Source organism: Perca flavescens, chromosome 14, assembly GCF_004354835.1.
Source record: "Perca flavescens isolate YP-PL-M2 chromosome 14, PFLA_1.0, whole genome shotgun sequence".
In the NCBI taxonomy this organism is placed as follows: Eukaryota; Metazoa; Chordata; class Actinopteri; order Perciformes; family Percidae; genus Perca; species Perca flavescens.
In genome coordinates, this window is record NC_041344.1 from 24,801,258 (window position 1) to 24,816,257 (window position 15,000).

Consider the following 15,000-nt stretch of genomic DNA (forward strand, 5'->3'; position numbering starts at 1 on the left):
AAGCATGTACAAATAAAGCAAAAGTTGGGAATTCACTGTGGACGAACCTGTTTGAGAAAGAGTGGTCCCAGTCTGTCGGGGTCCTCCAAACATTTCTCCAACTCCCCAAGACAGAAACTAAACAAGACAGGAGAGGGAAGTAAGCTACTGTGCTAGTGAGTCTGAACAGGGAAAGCTCTGTATTCTCCTTATGAGTGTGTCACATACTCTTTGTGCCAGTCGTAGATCTGGTGGATGTTGCCAAACACAATTTTGTCTTTTCCCTTCATATCATCAGGGACACCCTCCTCCTTCATCCGGCTCATGTAGCCCTTATAATGGAGGCACACAAACACAGCAACACATATTTACAACAGCAAGTCTGTAAAAGTCAGCAAACTAATTCTAATACTTTCAGTGCCATTTTAAAATGCCAGTCATAATAATAATAATAATAATAATAATAATAATAATACTACTGCTAGAAAACCATCAAACCTTCATATATTTTCGGACAGTAAGTTATGTACAGCTAGTTAAGCAGCTGGTAAAGCATCAACTCACCTCCACGACTAGGCCAAGGTCTCTGACATAATCTCTCTCTGTCTCCACCAACTCCAGCAGAATGTAACTACAGCAAAGAAAAAACAAACCTCAAAATTCCAAGAAATAAGAAAACACCTCAGTGTATGTTTAGGATATGGATGAAGAGAATGTCCGTACTGTCTTTTCTTGAGGATGCTGGTCCTGCGCTCGTCCATCTCTTCGATGGGGGAGGATGAGGAGAGGAGGGAGTTGTCAGAGGGGTTGAAGGAGGGAGAGCTACTGTCTCCCTGTTCTACTGACAGCGAGCTGGGTCTGTCCTCTAAAGCCTGCACCAGGGAAAAACAGAAAAATATCCATGGCAAAACAACTTCATGTACGAAGGTTAAGATCAAGCTTAGTGTGTTCTTCTTTTCCTCCATTATCCTACCATCTTGCTTTTGACCAACTCCTCGATGGCGCTCACCAACTCAGCAGCACTGGGCGTCTCTGAACTGGATGGACGGACCGACAGACGAGAAGAGGTCTGGGTAAAAATAGAGATATGAGTGAAGGGAAGGGAAAAGCATTAGAACCTGATAAAACATCTAATCTAACAACTACAGTATTTCTGCTAACTCTAAATCTGCTCATTGGCTGTTGTCAATACTACTTTATGATTGATACAAGCTTTACTCGTTAATACTTAAGAAATAAGACAGAAATTCTTCATCTCTAAAACACACAATAAATGCTCTTATCTGTCTTTAGTGAAAACTTAAAGGCCCATTTAACCCATTTAACCCACCGTCATGTACTTGTACAATGGGTTGGAATAGTCCATAAATGGATAGCAAAATAAATAGCTTAATTCTACAGCTTTATGTTAAAAGGACATTCATTTCAAGATCAGCTTTTGTTTATCTTAATTTCTTATTTGTTTGATTATAACACTATGTTTTATTTTAGTTATTTGAGTGAGCAAGATGACTCAGTGAAAATGTTTGTTAAATGTTAAATGCTGTCTGAAGAGAGAAGATCCCAAAAGATGTTTCCACAAGTGAACCCCTAATGTTCGGGGTTTGTATCTGAAGGTTCAAAGAAAATGAAAAGGATAAAATATGACATTTTTTAAAAGAAAAAAGGTAAAAACATGAGGCTGAAATTTGGGTGAACAAAATTAAGATATGGCGAAAAAGTGAAAGGTCAGAAAATGGTGATGGGGAGAAGGTGGGATAAAAAAGTGATGTAGAATGTTTCTGTTGCCTTCTCGGGTGGTGATGAACAGCCAGAAATAAAGAAAGGATGCTAACAGAGCGAGAATGAAAGAGGTATATGTATGTATGTATGTATGTATGTATATGTATGTATGTATAGTTCAGGAGACTCTCACCCTTGCTGTGCTGTGCTTCAAGACTTTCCTCAATTAGGTTTTCTGGGTGAGGCTGTGTGCCCTTCTGGCCTCACCAGCGTTTAGAGATGCCAATTACTCGCATGGGTAATGAGTTAACGCACAGAGGGTAAAAGGGAAATGAGGACGAGCGGGCAGGGCGGGTGAGGGAGGGGGGTAGTGAGGAGCTGGAGGATGATGGGAACAGGGGGGCTTTTGAATTTACATTTTGTCATATTTTGATTATTATCCAGGGGAGCTACCTGCTCAGCTGATGGGGAATCAAACTTCCCTATTTGTATTTATATCGACATCTACTTTCTTTTAAGCCACCAACCTTTTCCCAACCTATGAGGGATAAACATGCAGAAAAAAAGCTGCAGTCCTGTGTTACCGTAACAGCCGCAAAGCATTACAATATTCTAAATGATCTCTGAATTTATAGATAGTTGACGCAAATTAGGCATTATAGCCTTCTGATCTGTACTAAAACTGACAGAAAAAACCTCCACATTGCTATCCATTTAGAGTCAAGAGCTACACGCATCTTCTCTTTATCTACATTTCCCTCGCTCATCTGCCAGGCGACTCTACAGTGGTGTGTTGGAGAAACAGGGCAGAAAGTACAAGTCAAACGGAGTGAAACTAAAAAAAGATGGAAGGAAAAAAATTCTACGCTAAAGACAGTCTGGAATGTTTAAGAGTTGAGAAAAATACAAAAGTTAGGAAGAGTGACTTTAGGGGGCAGAGAAAGGTGAATTTTAAAAAGAAGAAAGTCTAAAAAAGCCACTAGCTTCATTTCCTTTCAATCTACAAACTGTTGTAAAAATCAAAGAAAAGTGCTTTAGCAAGTAGCATTTAAAGCTGCAGAGCAAGGAAAAAAGGGAATTAAAGAATTGACTGAGGGAAGGGGCGGGGGACGAGCGGGGCATTTCAGATGGACAGGTATGGAAACTGAGACAAAGCAAAGACAGGACATAAATCAAGGTAATGCTACAGCGTGGCAAACGATACAACCAGGAAACAAAACAAAAGAGAAACAGAAATTAGTGTCAGAGGAGCCTCCACTTTAGTCCAGGAAGAGACCTGGAATGCCTGGAACTTTTCATTGCTATGATGCAACATGCCAAGATAAAATGTTATGCATAACAGAAACAAAGGAGTCACTTAAAACTGTGTCTGGACATGCCCTTTTTTGGGGAAAAGTGGGAGACTGAAATGAGCGGAAAAAATGTAACCTCCAAGAACTAAAAATCAGAACAGCAATGAGAAAGAAAGAGAACCTGTATAGTCATAGATGGTGCTTAAATTAGCTTAAATTGTTAGCCTGTTCCTATCTCTCAAAACGCATACATGATGTATGGTCTAAAGGAAATGAACCCTTACACTATACATAATTCAATCTTAATACCAAATGGGATTTAGCCACTAATTTGATTACAATTCCTACTCATTAGGGATACAAGTTGTAAAGGCTGTCTCCACTGTTGGCCTTTTCTTGTACAAAGCACTGCTCTTCAACTGCTTCTATTTCCACAGTTAAAACCAAAAAGACAAGATGTACGAACATAGAGCTTCTTAATGTGATGGAACAAAAATCCCTAATAGCATCTAGGATCATATCACTATATATAGATTCTTCTAGGCCTAATTCCAAAAGGAAAGAAATAACTTCTAACTTCCTTTCTGACCTAAAATTTAAAGAACTCTGTGAAGCAACTTTGTAGCACCAGAAAATGTTCAAAGTTAAAGGTGAATACAGTTTGTGTTTCGTCTGCTTCTCCTGTTCATCATCTTTCCCCGTCTGTCCCTCTCTTCTGACCCCTCTGTACCGTCCCCCCTCCCCTCACCTTGTCATCCTGGGAGTCTGGCTGCAGCAGACTGTGCTGCTGGATGGCCATAGGTGGAGGCAGAGGTACTGAGTCAGCACCCTCCTCGCCCTCCTCCTCGCCGCAGCTCTGCATGCCCGAAGAACTTGACTTGGACAACGTGCCGCTCGACAAGCCCTCGTTACGAACCCTCTGCGGCACACATGGATGGCACGGTAGAGATTACATCACATGACTTTACACATGTCTGCTAAATGGAGAGAGGGCAAACATTGTAAGTGTGTAGTATTGTGTATCCCCCCCACCTCCTCCACAGTCTCGTCCTGAGGCGTAGCGGCACTGTCGTCCAAGTCTTTGTGGGACCCCATCGTCATCTCCCCGCTCTTCCGCACGTCGCGGCTCTTCTTGTGCTTGTGGGCCAGCTTCTTCACATGGCCGTCTGCCTTGCCACTGCTTAGCCGACGCACTGGACTGGTGAGCCACTTCCGCAGCGTGTTACCTTCAAAATATATAGTGCAATTATTAAAAGCCACACCGTAGAACAACAGGAAGAGGTTAACCTTTTATTTAAATGATCTACATAGCAGTGTTGTATTCCTCGAGATCGTTCTCAAGACCACTTTTTAAATGTCTCGTCTCGGAATCGACCGCATTCATCTCGGTCTTAGATAAAGAGGACTTTATTTCAAGACCACAACTGCCTTTTGATGGTTTTATCAAGGCATTTCTCATAAAACACTTTTGGCAATAAAAGCGGTGAATGAAGAAGAATCTTATTTTGTTTTCTGTGGGTTTTTTTTTTTTTTTTTATGGTAATGTGGATCTTTCAGATCAATTTGAGGAGTGGCTATGGTTAGCATTTTCAACATTTTATCGTGTTTACATTTTTTATATAGAATAAAGAGTACAGTTACACTACGGTTTTACTTGACTTTAATATTGATCTAGTGGGAGTAACGTGGGAAAAAAGTATTCATGTAAAATTGTACACCATTCTGATGTTACTTGCTATTTCTGAGTTGACGTGGTTGTCAGAATTTGTATGGGATTTCAGAGAGCAGACACAATAGATAGCACAGGTGACCATACCAGGTCGTTTAGGTCCTGGTGAGGTGTGGGAGCCGAGGCCGTGACCAGGCTGCAGCGTAGCCGACAACCCTGGCATGATGGAGTCATTGCTGCACACTGACAGAGTGTCTGTGAACGACAGAGAGTGATGTTATGGTTTTACAATTTGCTTTATGGTGCAGACTTACACAAAGTATCTAAATAGGCTCTTGTTTGAGCCCCAGTATGTAAAAATGATTTCCTCCCTAACACACAGACACACACGCACACGCACACGCACACGCACACAAAACTCTGTACCTTTGTGGTTGTAAATGCCCTCCATCTCCATGGATGATCTGGAGTGGGCGATGCAGAGCATGGAGCAGGGCACCAGGCCCTCCAGGGCAGGGGAGCGGTCCGTGGTCCTGACCAGGCACCAGTCTGGCTTGTCGTGGCAGCGCTCCAGAACCTCCACCGTCTGGCCGCGCCGCACTGTCAGCTCGTTGCTGTTGCTTGCCATGAAGTCGTGTATCACCACGGTCAGCTCACAGCCCCCGGAGAGCTGAAGGAAGAAAGGATAATCACAATGATCCGCGTTAGGATGGTCCTTCTAACTGACACGTCATTCCTGTGTGTGTGTGTGTGTGTGTGTGTGTGTGTGTGTGTGTGTGTGTGTGTGTTGACTCACCTTGTCGCTGTCCAGTGTGTTCTGTGAAGTGCGGGATGCCAGCGAGATGGTGTCTGGTTGGCTGCTGCCTTCACCCTGACTGTCCAGGTCCTCTCCATCCCTAACAGACACACACATGATCAATCAAAGGTGTGAGTGTAAATTAACTTGAGTGTTTGTGATTGATTGGATGAAAACTTAAATCTAGGTGTCACAATAGGTGTCACATTACCTTCCCCTTCCCTTGTGGTGCTTAGCTGTGGTTGTTTTGGGAATATGAATGGGCTCCTTGAGCGCTCCTCTCAGGTGAATGGTGCGCTCCTGAATCACCTCCCTGATGTGCTTGATCCAGTCCTGCTTGTTCTCAATGCTTGACGCCTGTTATTGGTCAATAATGGAACGAGTTTAAGAAGTCAAAAAGTTAGAGATGTCAGGAAATGAACGTCCTCTGGAATTCTTACTCTGTGCGTTTCACACAAGTCTGAATTTACCTCTTGTCATCTCTTATCAACTCACGGCATTTTCCAGATAAATTTGATCTGGTACGAGCCCTCCCCAGCCGCGGACCCCTATAACAGTGGATCCCAACCAGCTGTACCCCGACAGCCCTGTCGGATGAACTCAAGAACCGCTTCCTCGACATCATCCGACATGTTCAATCAAACTGATTTTAAACAGGGTGTTAATTAGAGTAATCAAAGATTACAAAGATTTTAATTTAAATAAATGTCTGTTAAGTCAATATCTATTGCCGCATGAGGTCACACAATGGTGACTGAGCCTATGGCCCACTGATGAAAGCCCTCACATTTGCAGTATTACGAAGTGGGTGTCTGTGGCGACACTCCAAGAAAAAAACGGCGAAATTAGTAGGGCTGTGCTCGATTGAAGAAATTCTTAGTCGACTAACACTCATTCAATTGTATCGACTAATCGATTAGTTGATTTAATCGACAGATATATAAATCTGAGTTTCTCCGCAAAGAGTCTTTAATTCTTGTGTTTACCAGAGATGTGCTCGTACGTTTCATGGAAATAAGTCATTCAGCATGAAAAAAGCATAAAACATGACTAATCAACTAAAGAAATCTAAGTTGTCTAAGACCAAAACGACTGATTAGTCGACTAATCGACTAATAGGGAGCAGCCCTAGAAATTAGTAATATTAAAGTGGATATTGTTGGGAATTTACGCTACAATCTTTTTCCCCCCGGCTCCCCAGCTATGGAATTGGGTTAAAGTGGGATTCTGCTATGGAACGTTGTTTTGCCCATTCAGTGAAGGGCGAGAATAAGAGGTGCTAAGAGTTGGTGTTTCAGACTTGTGAGAAGTGGTTGAGGGCTGTGTTGTGGGATAGTTTGTACTCACCATCGCTCCGTGTTTGGATCCCTGACTTAGCTTTGAATTTAAAATATAAAATAGAGAATTTCACTGGTTTGGTTTTAGAAGATATACATGACATTCTTTATGCTGACAAAATGGGTTGACATGATAGAAACGCACAACACTGATAATTTACCTTAACTGTGTACGGTAGGCCAATTAAATGTGTATCAATGTAGTAATGGATGGCGTGTGTGTGCATGTGTGTTTGTTAATGTGTGTGTGTGTGTGTGTGTGTGTGTGTGTGTGTGTGTGTGTGTGTGTGTGTGTGTGTAGTTAGTAGAGACACACTTCATTTACAATGCACATACCACATGACTGCTTCTCAGCGGTCAGTTTGGTAGTCACCATGTAATATAGAGTTGTAACGCTCAGAATGAAATGTGTTAGGATTTTGGCTTCATGCTGTTCCAACGGCTGACACTGATTCGATCCCATCTGTGACAACATTCAACAGGAGAACACACGGAAGATGTTTGAAAATGGGAGCTTGAAATGTTCACTCAGAGAACTAAAGAAACTGATGCCATATCTTACTTCCACAATGGCGTTCAAAGCATTAAAAGGCTTCTTTTTTATTCTGGTAAAGAAAGATGGCTACCAGTAACTTTCATGAAGTGGCACAGAGCCAGGATGGGAGATTGTGGGCGTTCAGGGGTTGAATCAGTGTCAGCAGCGTTGGTGGAAGCATGTCAGCCCACAGAGAGAATTAGAGATACAAACATCCACAGAAAACACAGCCCCAGATATACAGATGTGCCTGTGTTTGCTAACAGATGGAACAAAGCAGAATCTAACCAGAGGACAGAGCCTGGCAGAGAGCAACCGACAGAAGACACAAATCAAGGAGACAGAGGAGGAGTTTGTGACTACAGAAAGCTTCTCGGGCCAGCTTGAAGCTGCTCATCCAATCAAACAAGACAGCAGAGAATACAGGAAAGATGAAGTATAAGAAGGTAGGAGGGGATTGAATATGAAGAGAGGAGAGAAAGAACTGGGTTAGACCGATATATAAAGATTTTCCGACGCATTTTTTCCCAATCAGATATATATCTGTCAGAGACACCCAACACGCTAATATGGAAGTGTGTTTGAATACATATTTATTATATAAACCTGTCATTTACCAATTTTTTTATTTTCAATGTTACTATCTTGGGTTTCAAGACTTGTAGTCCCAAGTGATTTCAGGGTTCTGCCTTTGAAAACCCATATCGGTCGAACCCTAAAGGAGATTTCCAAAGGAACAGAAGAGAGGAAGTGTGTTTTACCTTGAGCACAATCTTGTTGTCAGACGTCGGGGTGCGTCCCAACCATAGAGCAAACTTGCAGGGGTCTCCTTCCACATGCTCCGTCACCCCCATCTCGGACGTCTGGGAACAGAGCAGGAGAATATGAGAAGATGTCCTCAGAAGATAGCAACGGTCCAACGGCTATTTTGAAATATTCTCGCTGCACATAAAGTGTGATTTCTTGACAGAGTTTTGATTAGACTCAATCAGATGTACATGTATTTTAGACAGGTACTGCAGTTGAAGATATGAGGCACTGAGAAACATAAAAAATGCTAATCATTAAAAGGAAGTTCTTCCAGAATATTTGGAATTGTTGGGTCTTTGTAAAATATAGAGTGTGGTCTAGATCTACTCAGTAGAGTGTCTTGAGATGACTCTTGTTAGGATTTGATACTATAAATAAAATTGAATTGTATTCAATTATTCATGTCAGCTACTAATATAAACACTGAAAGGCCTGAATGGCTCTTTAAATCCATTGATTACATGAATACATTCATTTCTTTTTAAGCAAACATCATCCATTAGGTACACTTCACCATCATCTACTTACAAAGAGTTTGCTCTTGTAGATGTATTTGCTCCTGCCGTTTGAGTCCTTGACCTCCTTGCTGAAGACGAGAGACATCTCAAACAGGAAGAGGTGGCGCTCTCGACCCTTACGGATCAGAGTCTTTGGATCCCAGACCTGGAACGACTCCTGGAGAATGAGCTCGCCCTGGGATTCGATGTTTTCATCGAAACCTGGGAGAAGGAGGGGATGTCAGCATGACAAGTCAAACACGTTGCCTGATTGACGAAGAGCCGTAATTTGACAGAAGGCAAGCTTGCTATAAATACAGCTGACAGCAAAAGATCACCGCAACATAACTAGCGAGCAGTGCGTGTTAATCACCTTCCAGCATAGAGAGGTGCATGGCATCGTTGGCTTTCTTAGGAACACTGAGCATCACCTCCAGGCCGTCTTTGATCTCTCCTTTACCTTCTTCGCAGCAAGTCAGCAGCTCCTAGACAGACAGACACACAGAAGCCATGACAACAAGGAACTATGGACCTATGGAGACGGCCACCACAGCAGTGAGATTTGGTATGGTGGGTTACCTTCAGCAGGAGCTGATACTTGGTGATTCTCTGCACGGGCTTGATCAGATAGGAAGAGATGGAGTTGGCCAGTCGGTGCCTCTGTTGAATTTCCTGCATAGAGAAGAAAAGGAATGTGATCGCACGCAGCTGCTGACGGGAACCATCCAATTTCATTTTAACGACCATAGGCGATACTCACATCAAAGTAGTTCCCAGCATGCTCTAGGATGAGCTGGGTGGAGTCGGGTTTGTTCTTACAGTAGTTCACATACATCTGGAACTTATCAGCCTAGATGAAGAGAGAAAGACTTAATATGTAAAATATATATTAGGGATCTAAAGTATCTAAATGAAAAAAAAAAAAGGTTTAAGCAAACGCAGCAAATGTTGGTGAACAAACGATACATACCCATGTGACAAAGCAATGCCCAACATCCTCTGGTAGCTGCTCATATTTCTCCAACTCTTTGAGAAAGATGCTGACAAAAAAAAAAAAAAAAAAAAAAAAAAAAAAGGAGTGAGGGATTTAAATGTGACAAAAAAAACATGAGAGCTTAAATTAAATGAAAAGTGATATTTCAAAATGAAAAATAAAATATGTATATTCCTAAACTACAGATGGTTTGTATTATAAGAAGCTGATGAAGATACTTAAAGCTGTAGGTAGGATTGTGAAGATCCAGGATTTAGCCAAGAAATTTGAACATCGTCACTCCCCCCCTTTCAGCTCTTCCCAACGGTCTTCTAAGCCCCTCCCCCCACAAGGGAGAATGAATGTGTGTGCCCGAGCAGTGATTGACATGCAGTTAGACACACACACAGTTAGATCCTGCTGTACTTGTTTGCAGGTCTAGTTTAAAATTTGGAATTTCTAGGAAATTTGAAGTCCACAAAGCTGTTTCTTACTTATGGTGGAATTCAAAGAGGTCTTGCATGTTTCCAAAGATGATGTGCTCCTTGTTGATGATTCCTGGAGGAATCTCCTCAACTCCACTGGTCATCTCCCACAGGTAGGTCTGCAAGGAGGGAACAAGATAAGAGCATAATTACACTTTCCAACAGGGTTCTGATGCATTTCCACATTTTGTGTGAAAAGTTATTGCACCACTCTGGCATGAAACAGGTTAACAGTGGTGGGTTGTGAAGCTGAACTTACATCCATGCACTCCCGCAGGTCTCGCACGTAGGCCTTTTCTGTCTGAATCAGCTCTGCCATGATGAACCTAGAGAGAGACACACACACACACACACACACACACACACACACACACACACACACACACACACACACACACACACACACACACACACACACACACACACACACACACACACACACACACACACACACACACACACACACACACACACACACACACAAATTGTCCTACTGTCCTCATCCACAAAATGATAAATCACAATGCCGATAGCTCTCTTTCAGCCCGTCTGCTTCATCCATTTACATTAATGAATAATGAAAGAGTTTCGGGCCATAAAACTTACATGGTCATAAACCAGCCAGGAATGACTGGAATCATGCTCATGATTTGTGCTGCTCATAGAAAATGACGCAGTCTCCTTTTTCCTGTGTACTACATGTAGATTTATTTGTTCTCTTGTGGAGCTGGACGGTTGTGTCTGCACTTCTTGTGCTGGCACAGCAAAGAGGAGGCTCATGTGTGGAGGAGGAGGCGGAGGAGGTGGTTTTAATCACACAGATCCATTATGCGTGCACATTTACATTGAACGCAATCTCTTACTCAGAGCCACTTTTGAGCAAGTAGGGAGGGGGTTCAGTGCTGTTGACAAGGACGCTGACGGCCACAACAATTGAACCTCTGACCTTCCTATGACAGACCATGTTAAGTAAGCACTAGGCTGCTCTGCTGCCTATTTTGGGCACTGAACCAATCATTCAACTACATGTCCTTTGAAAAAATAAAAACACAGGAGGAAAAATGCAGTTGAAATGCTAGCAAACTAGCAATTCTGTAACCGTTTATCCGTTTGAAAAAAGCTGTTCTGAACAATTCTTTTTCGGATGAAGGATGAGGTAAACAGGAAGTGGTGACATACTCCTTTCTGCGTGCAGACTTGCGTTTCTCCTCGTTGAGCTCGTGAGCGGCATCCCGCAGCTTGACCTCTGACCCTGGAGCCGTGGCTGGGATGATGTCCAACTGGAGATCTTTACTCTGACACAGACAGAGACAAAATAGGAAGGGAGTTGAAGAGACAGGCAGAAAGCAAATTAGCTGATTTTCTACACCTGTTATCTACCAAAACACATGACCACTCACAGCCTTGTTAGAGTCCGAGGAGATGCCTAGGGCTTTCTCCAGGCTGCAGCGGTACTTGTCCATGCGCAGGGAGAAGTCTCTGTAGCGTTTGTCCACAGCTGTCACCCATTTTTTGATCTCTCCAGCGTGACTGTGGCCTTTCTCGCAGAAGCCGTCAGCCAGCTGGATCAGCAGCTTCACACGCTCCTTAGTTTGCTGTAGGAGAGGGGGGAAGAAAGTGTCATATACTATGTCTGTGTGTGTGTGTGTGTGTGTGTGTGTGTGTGTGTGTGTGTGTGTGTGTGTAAAACCTTGGCTGTAATGTGGAAGTCCTCATGCTCCTTCAGCAGTTCCTGTGTGTGGTGGATACTTGAGCCGGTGGAGGTGTGTGTGGACAGGTAAAACTCCCCGGTGTCGTGAATCCACTCCAGAGCCTGAAAACATACAAACACACAGAAATACATGTATTGTCAACTGTAAGCAGTGTATGTGTGGGAGTGTGTTTTATTTATATATATATATATATATATATATATATATATATATATGTAGAACTTAACGGTTAGTTTGTGTGTGTAAGTGTTTGATGTACCTGTTTGGCGCTGCGTTCAAACACCACATACTGCTGACACTGGTCCAGCCGTCGTTTCCTCATGGTCCAGAAGTGGAGAACACGATTCTCTCTCTGTAGCAGCTCATTGAGGATATCTTTACACAACAGAAAACACTCAAGATTCAGGCATTCAGCACCTAAATACCCAACCAAACTCAAAAGATTTCAGCAGAACTGCATACTGGCAACATAACAAGAGCAGATTTGTTAAAGAGCTTTTCTACTTTCTGACACGTTAGCCAGAGTGGTACTATAACTGAGTAACATGCGGTTTTTGAAGTCTGCAATTTACTTAAACGTGTTGGTCATTTACTGTATGTTGCTAGTTGAAGCTAGTTGTTTCAACCATTTACCCATTACTATCCACTTCACTATCTATTTCAACCACTTATGCATAAGGTAAGCATTTCAACCGTTTATCCATTACTTTTATCTATTTTCTTTCAACCACTTAACCATAGCTGTTTTCTGATACTTACTTTTAACCTGCTGTTCTGGTGCTTTGACGTGGCTCAGCATTCCGGGCATGTTGACGCTGTTCCTATGCATGTACTTGAGGAAGACGTCTGCGTTTCTTCTAGCTAGAGTGCATGCCTGCATGACACAAACACACACACACACACACACACACACACACACACACACACACACACACATATATTAGAGATGATGTAACTTATGCTAAGTTAAGCTAAGATAATATGCTTAGGGTCAGGTTAGATTGTGTTGTATGTTACCTTGAGGAAGGCCTCCTTCTGCTCCAGATGTTTACTGATCATGGGGCTGACGTGGTCCGTTTCACAGTTGGGTCCGAGTTTGTCGGCTCCTCCGCACCAGTCCTCCTCTCTCTTATACTCCTGCTCCAGGCTCTCCAACACACTGCAGACCTTTTGGGACAAACACACTTAGTCTGTTGTTTGGGGATAACACACAATTGGGGGTTTTTTTTGTGGAATTTTTGGGACAAGGAAATAGTCAAGTTGAATGCTGAGCCCTCTGTGTCGTCTTCCTACCTGTTCAGAGGTCTTGTAAAAGGCCACTGAAGCATTGACCAGCTTAAGTCTGTCCTCCATTTTCAGCATGAGCTGCTGCCAGTGGGAGGCCACGCTCTCGGCACAGTCTCTGATCAGGTCCATGTCGTAGTGGTTTGCCTGGAGCAGAGCCTCGGCCTTCTGCTGAACCTGCAGGGCACTCTGGTGGGTTTTCTGCAGATAGGGAAGAGGTGGAGAAAGGATGGGGTTAGAATGAAACCAAAATAAAATCTAGCTTCAGACTCTGGAAAGAAAACACAGCGGAGGGAGAAACAGATGGGATAAACAGACAGTGGCTCACCTCAATGGCGTGTTGAAACTGTTCATGTTCCCTCTGCAGTTGTTCAGCTTCCTGTAGGGAGCTGGCTGTTATAAGACCAGCGTTCAGCATCGACTCGCCATTACGTATCCAACCCAGAACCTGAACAAAGCAGAGGAAAGGTGTGTTCAAATGCCACCAATCCAACACTATTTGTAATACTTGCAGATATTCTGGCCTGCAGACTGTTTTAAGACTGTGTGTCCTACCTGTTTGACTTCAGCCTGCAGGTGTCTCAGCTGGACGCACTGTTCCAGGTGTCTCCGGTGCTGCTCGGCTGCCAAGTCCAGTTCTTGCTGCTTCTCGTGGAGAAACTCCAGCAGGTCCTGAACCCGCGTGGCCATGTCGACGTCTCGGTCACACAGCAGCTCAACGCCTGGAGGCAAGACACACATTAGAATTTGGATGGATACAGTAGACCTCTACATGAAGTAGCTGCAGTTCTGTTTAAGTTCTGCCCACCGTTGCAATTAACTTCAAATACTTTTATCCCTTAACATCTTAGTGACTACTTACATTTGTAATACTCTTGTAAAGCAAATTTACCTTGATTCTAATAACTGCTTGATTAATAATATTATCAGTATGTTTCAATACCCATGACATGATGTAACCATTCTTTGTGCTGTTTTAGAGAGCACCTATTAGCATGTGAGATCACAGGTGAGTTATTATGGTTAGTGAGTGGGTGCCTCTCATCACAAACGCTGACTGAATTTGACCCGCGACACCTACACAGTATCAATATTAAACTAATGTAGCCAACACAGAACTCTGTGCAGCAACAGTGAACAGGAGCTGTATCTAGGGTTGGGTATCGGTTTTTGTTTTTTTACAATACCAGGTGCTAAAGCGACATTACGATACTTAAAAAAGTAAAAGGGCACAAAACGACAGTTGGTGACCGTAAAGAACGGCCTGTTTATTGTTAAGGCAATATGGTCAAATATATAGCCAACTTTACCTTCTGCCAAGTGTAATGTTAACTAGAGTCACATGCAGTGATGCTTCTGTTGCCTGTAACGTCCTATTCAGAGCACCAGAGGGCAGCACAGGCATTTGAATGGCACTGAAATGAGGCCCTAAAATCTGCGTTGCCATTTGGTCCGTTAGATACCGGTGGTCTAGGAACTTTCTAGAGGCCTAGAGGCTTTCTTTTTCTTTTCTTTTTTCCTTAAGGACAATTGATCCAAGAGGACAAAGCAAACTGCAGTATAAAGGAAATGAACGCAAGGAAGGGGATTGTTAATACTGTTAACAGACTACACGTTTTTTGGTTCTATCATAGACCAATGGATCCCTGGATTGCATGGTGCAGTATCTACAGTAGAGTTTGGGTGCTGGACTCACCGGAGGCCTGGACTTCGTTGACGTACTGCAGCAGCTCCTGGCCCTGGTGGATGACATCGAAGGTGAGGTTGTTCATGGTCAGGGCCTTGTCAGCGTGGTGCTGCAGCCTCTGCTCGGCCAGCGTCAGGTCCTCCGTGTCAAAATCATTCATCTGACTCGTCAGCTCCTCGTTCCACGACTCCAGGTCGGAGATGATCTGAGGAAGGACAATAA

The 15,000-nt window shown here is 43.2% G+C and overlaps 1 protein-coding gene and 1 long non-coding RNA gene across 7 annotated transcripts in view; one reads left to right on the plus strand and one right to left on the minus strand.

Moving 5' to 3' along the window:
• Positions 1–3,951, plus strand: part of LOC114567932 (uncharacterized) — a 23,251-nt gene extending 19,300 nt beyond the window's left edge. Inside the window, exon 3 of the long non-coding RNA XR_003694242.1 lies at positions 3,769–3,951. This is a non-coding gene — a long non-coding RNA (uncharacterized LOC114567932). The remainder of the gene's footprint in view (positions 1–3,768) is intronic.
• Positions 1–15,000, minus strand: part of LOC114567929 (triple functional domain protein) — a 108,638-nt gene that overhangs the window by 32,444 nt on the left and 61,194 nt on the right. For 4 of the 6 annotated variants that reach the window (XM_028597203.1, XM_028597201.1, XM_028597200.1 and 1 more), the window contains exons 17-46: positions 14,788–14,983; positions 13,647–13,813; positions 13,420–13,539; positions 13,101–13,292; positions 12,825–12,974; positions 12,567–12,681; positions 12,067–12,182; positions 11,786–11,908; positions 11,496–11,690; positions 11,275–11,390; positions 10,355–10,421; positions 10,105–10,214; positions 9,608–9,677; positions 9,398–9,487; positions 9,217–9,309; positions 9,011–9,122; positions 8,669–8,859; positions 8,092–8,193; positions 6,806–6,835; positions 5,670–5,815; positions 5,459–5,558; positions 5,089–5,332; positions 4,810–4,917; positions 4,026–4,219; positions 3,742–3,912; positions 953–1,048; positions 703–851; positions 544–610; positions 208–311; positions 48–117 (exon numbers count right to left, since the gene is read on the minus strand). In XM_028597203.1, the coding sequence (XP_028453004.1) occupies positions 48–117; positions 208–311; positions 544–610; positions 703–851; positions 953–1,048; positions 3,742–3,912; positions 4,026–4,219; positions 4,810–4,917; positions 5,089–5,332; positions 5,459–5,558; positions 5,670–5,815; positions 6,806–6,835; positions 8,092–8,193; positions 8,669–8,859; positions 9,011–9,122; positions 9,217–9,309; positions 9,398–9,487; positions 9,608–9,677; positions 10,105–10,214; positions 10,355–10,421; positions 11,275–11,390; positions 11,496–11,690; positions 11,786–11,908; positions 12,067–12,182; positions 12,567–12,681; positions 12,825–12,974; positions 13,101–13,292; positions 13,420–13,539; positions 13,647–13,813; positions 14,788–14,983 (3,804 nt within the window). The remainder of the gene's footprint in view (positions 1–47; positions 118–207; positions 312–543; positions 611–702; positions 852–952; positions 1,049–3,741; positions 3,913–4,025; positions 4,220–4,809; positions 4,918–5,088; positions 5,333–5,458; positions 5,559–5,669; positions 5,816–6,805; positions 6,836–8,091; positions 8,194–8,668; positions 8,860–9,010; positions 9,123–9,216; positions 9,310–9,397; positions 9,488–9,607; positions 9,678–10,104; positions 10,215–10,354; positions 10,422–11,274; positions 11,391–11,495; positions 11,691–11,785; positions 11,909–12,066; positions 12,183–12,566; positions 12,682–12,824; positions 12,975–13,100; positions 13,293–13,419; positions 13,540–13,646; positions 13,814–14,787; positions 14,984–15,000) is intronic. The other 2 variants (XM_028597204.1, XM_028597202.1) reach the window with 1 other exon arrangement.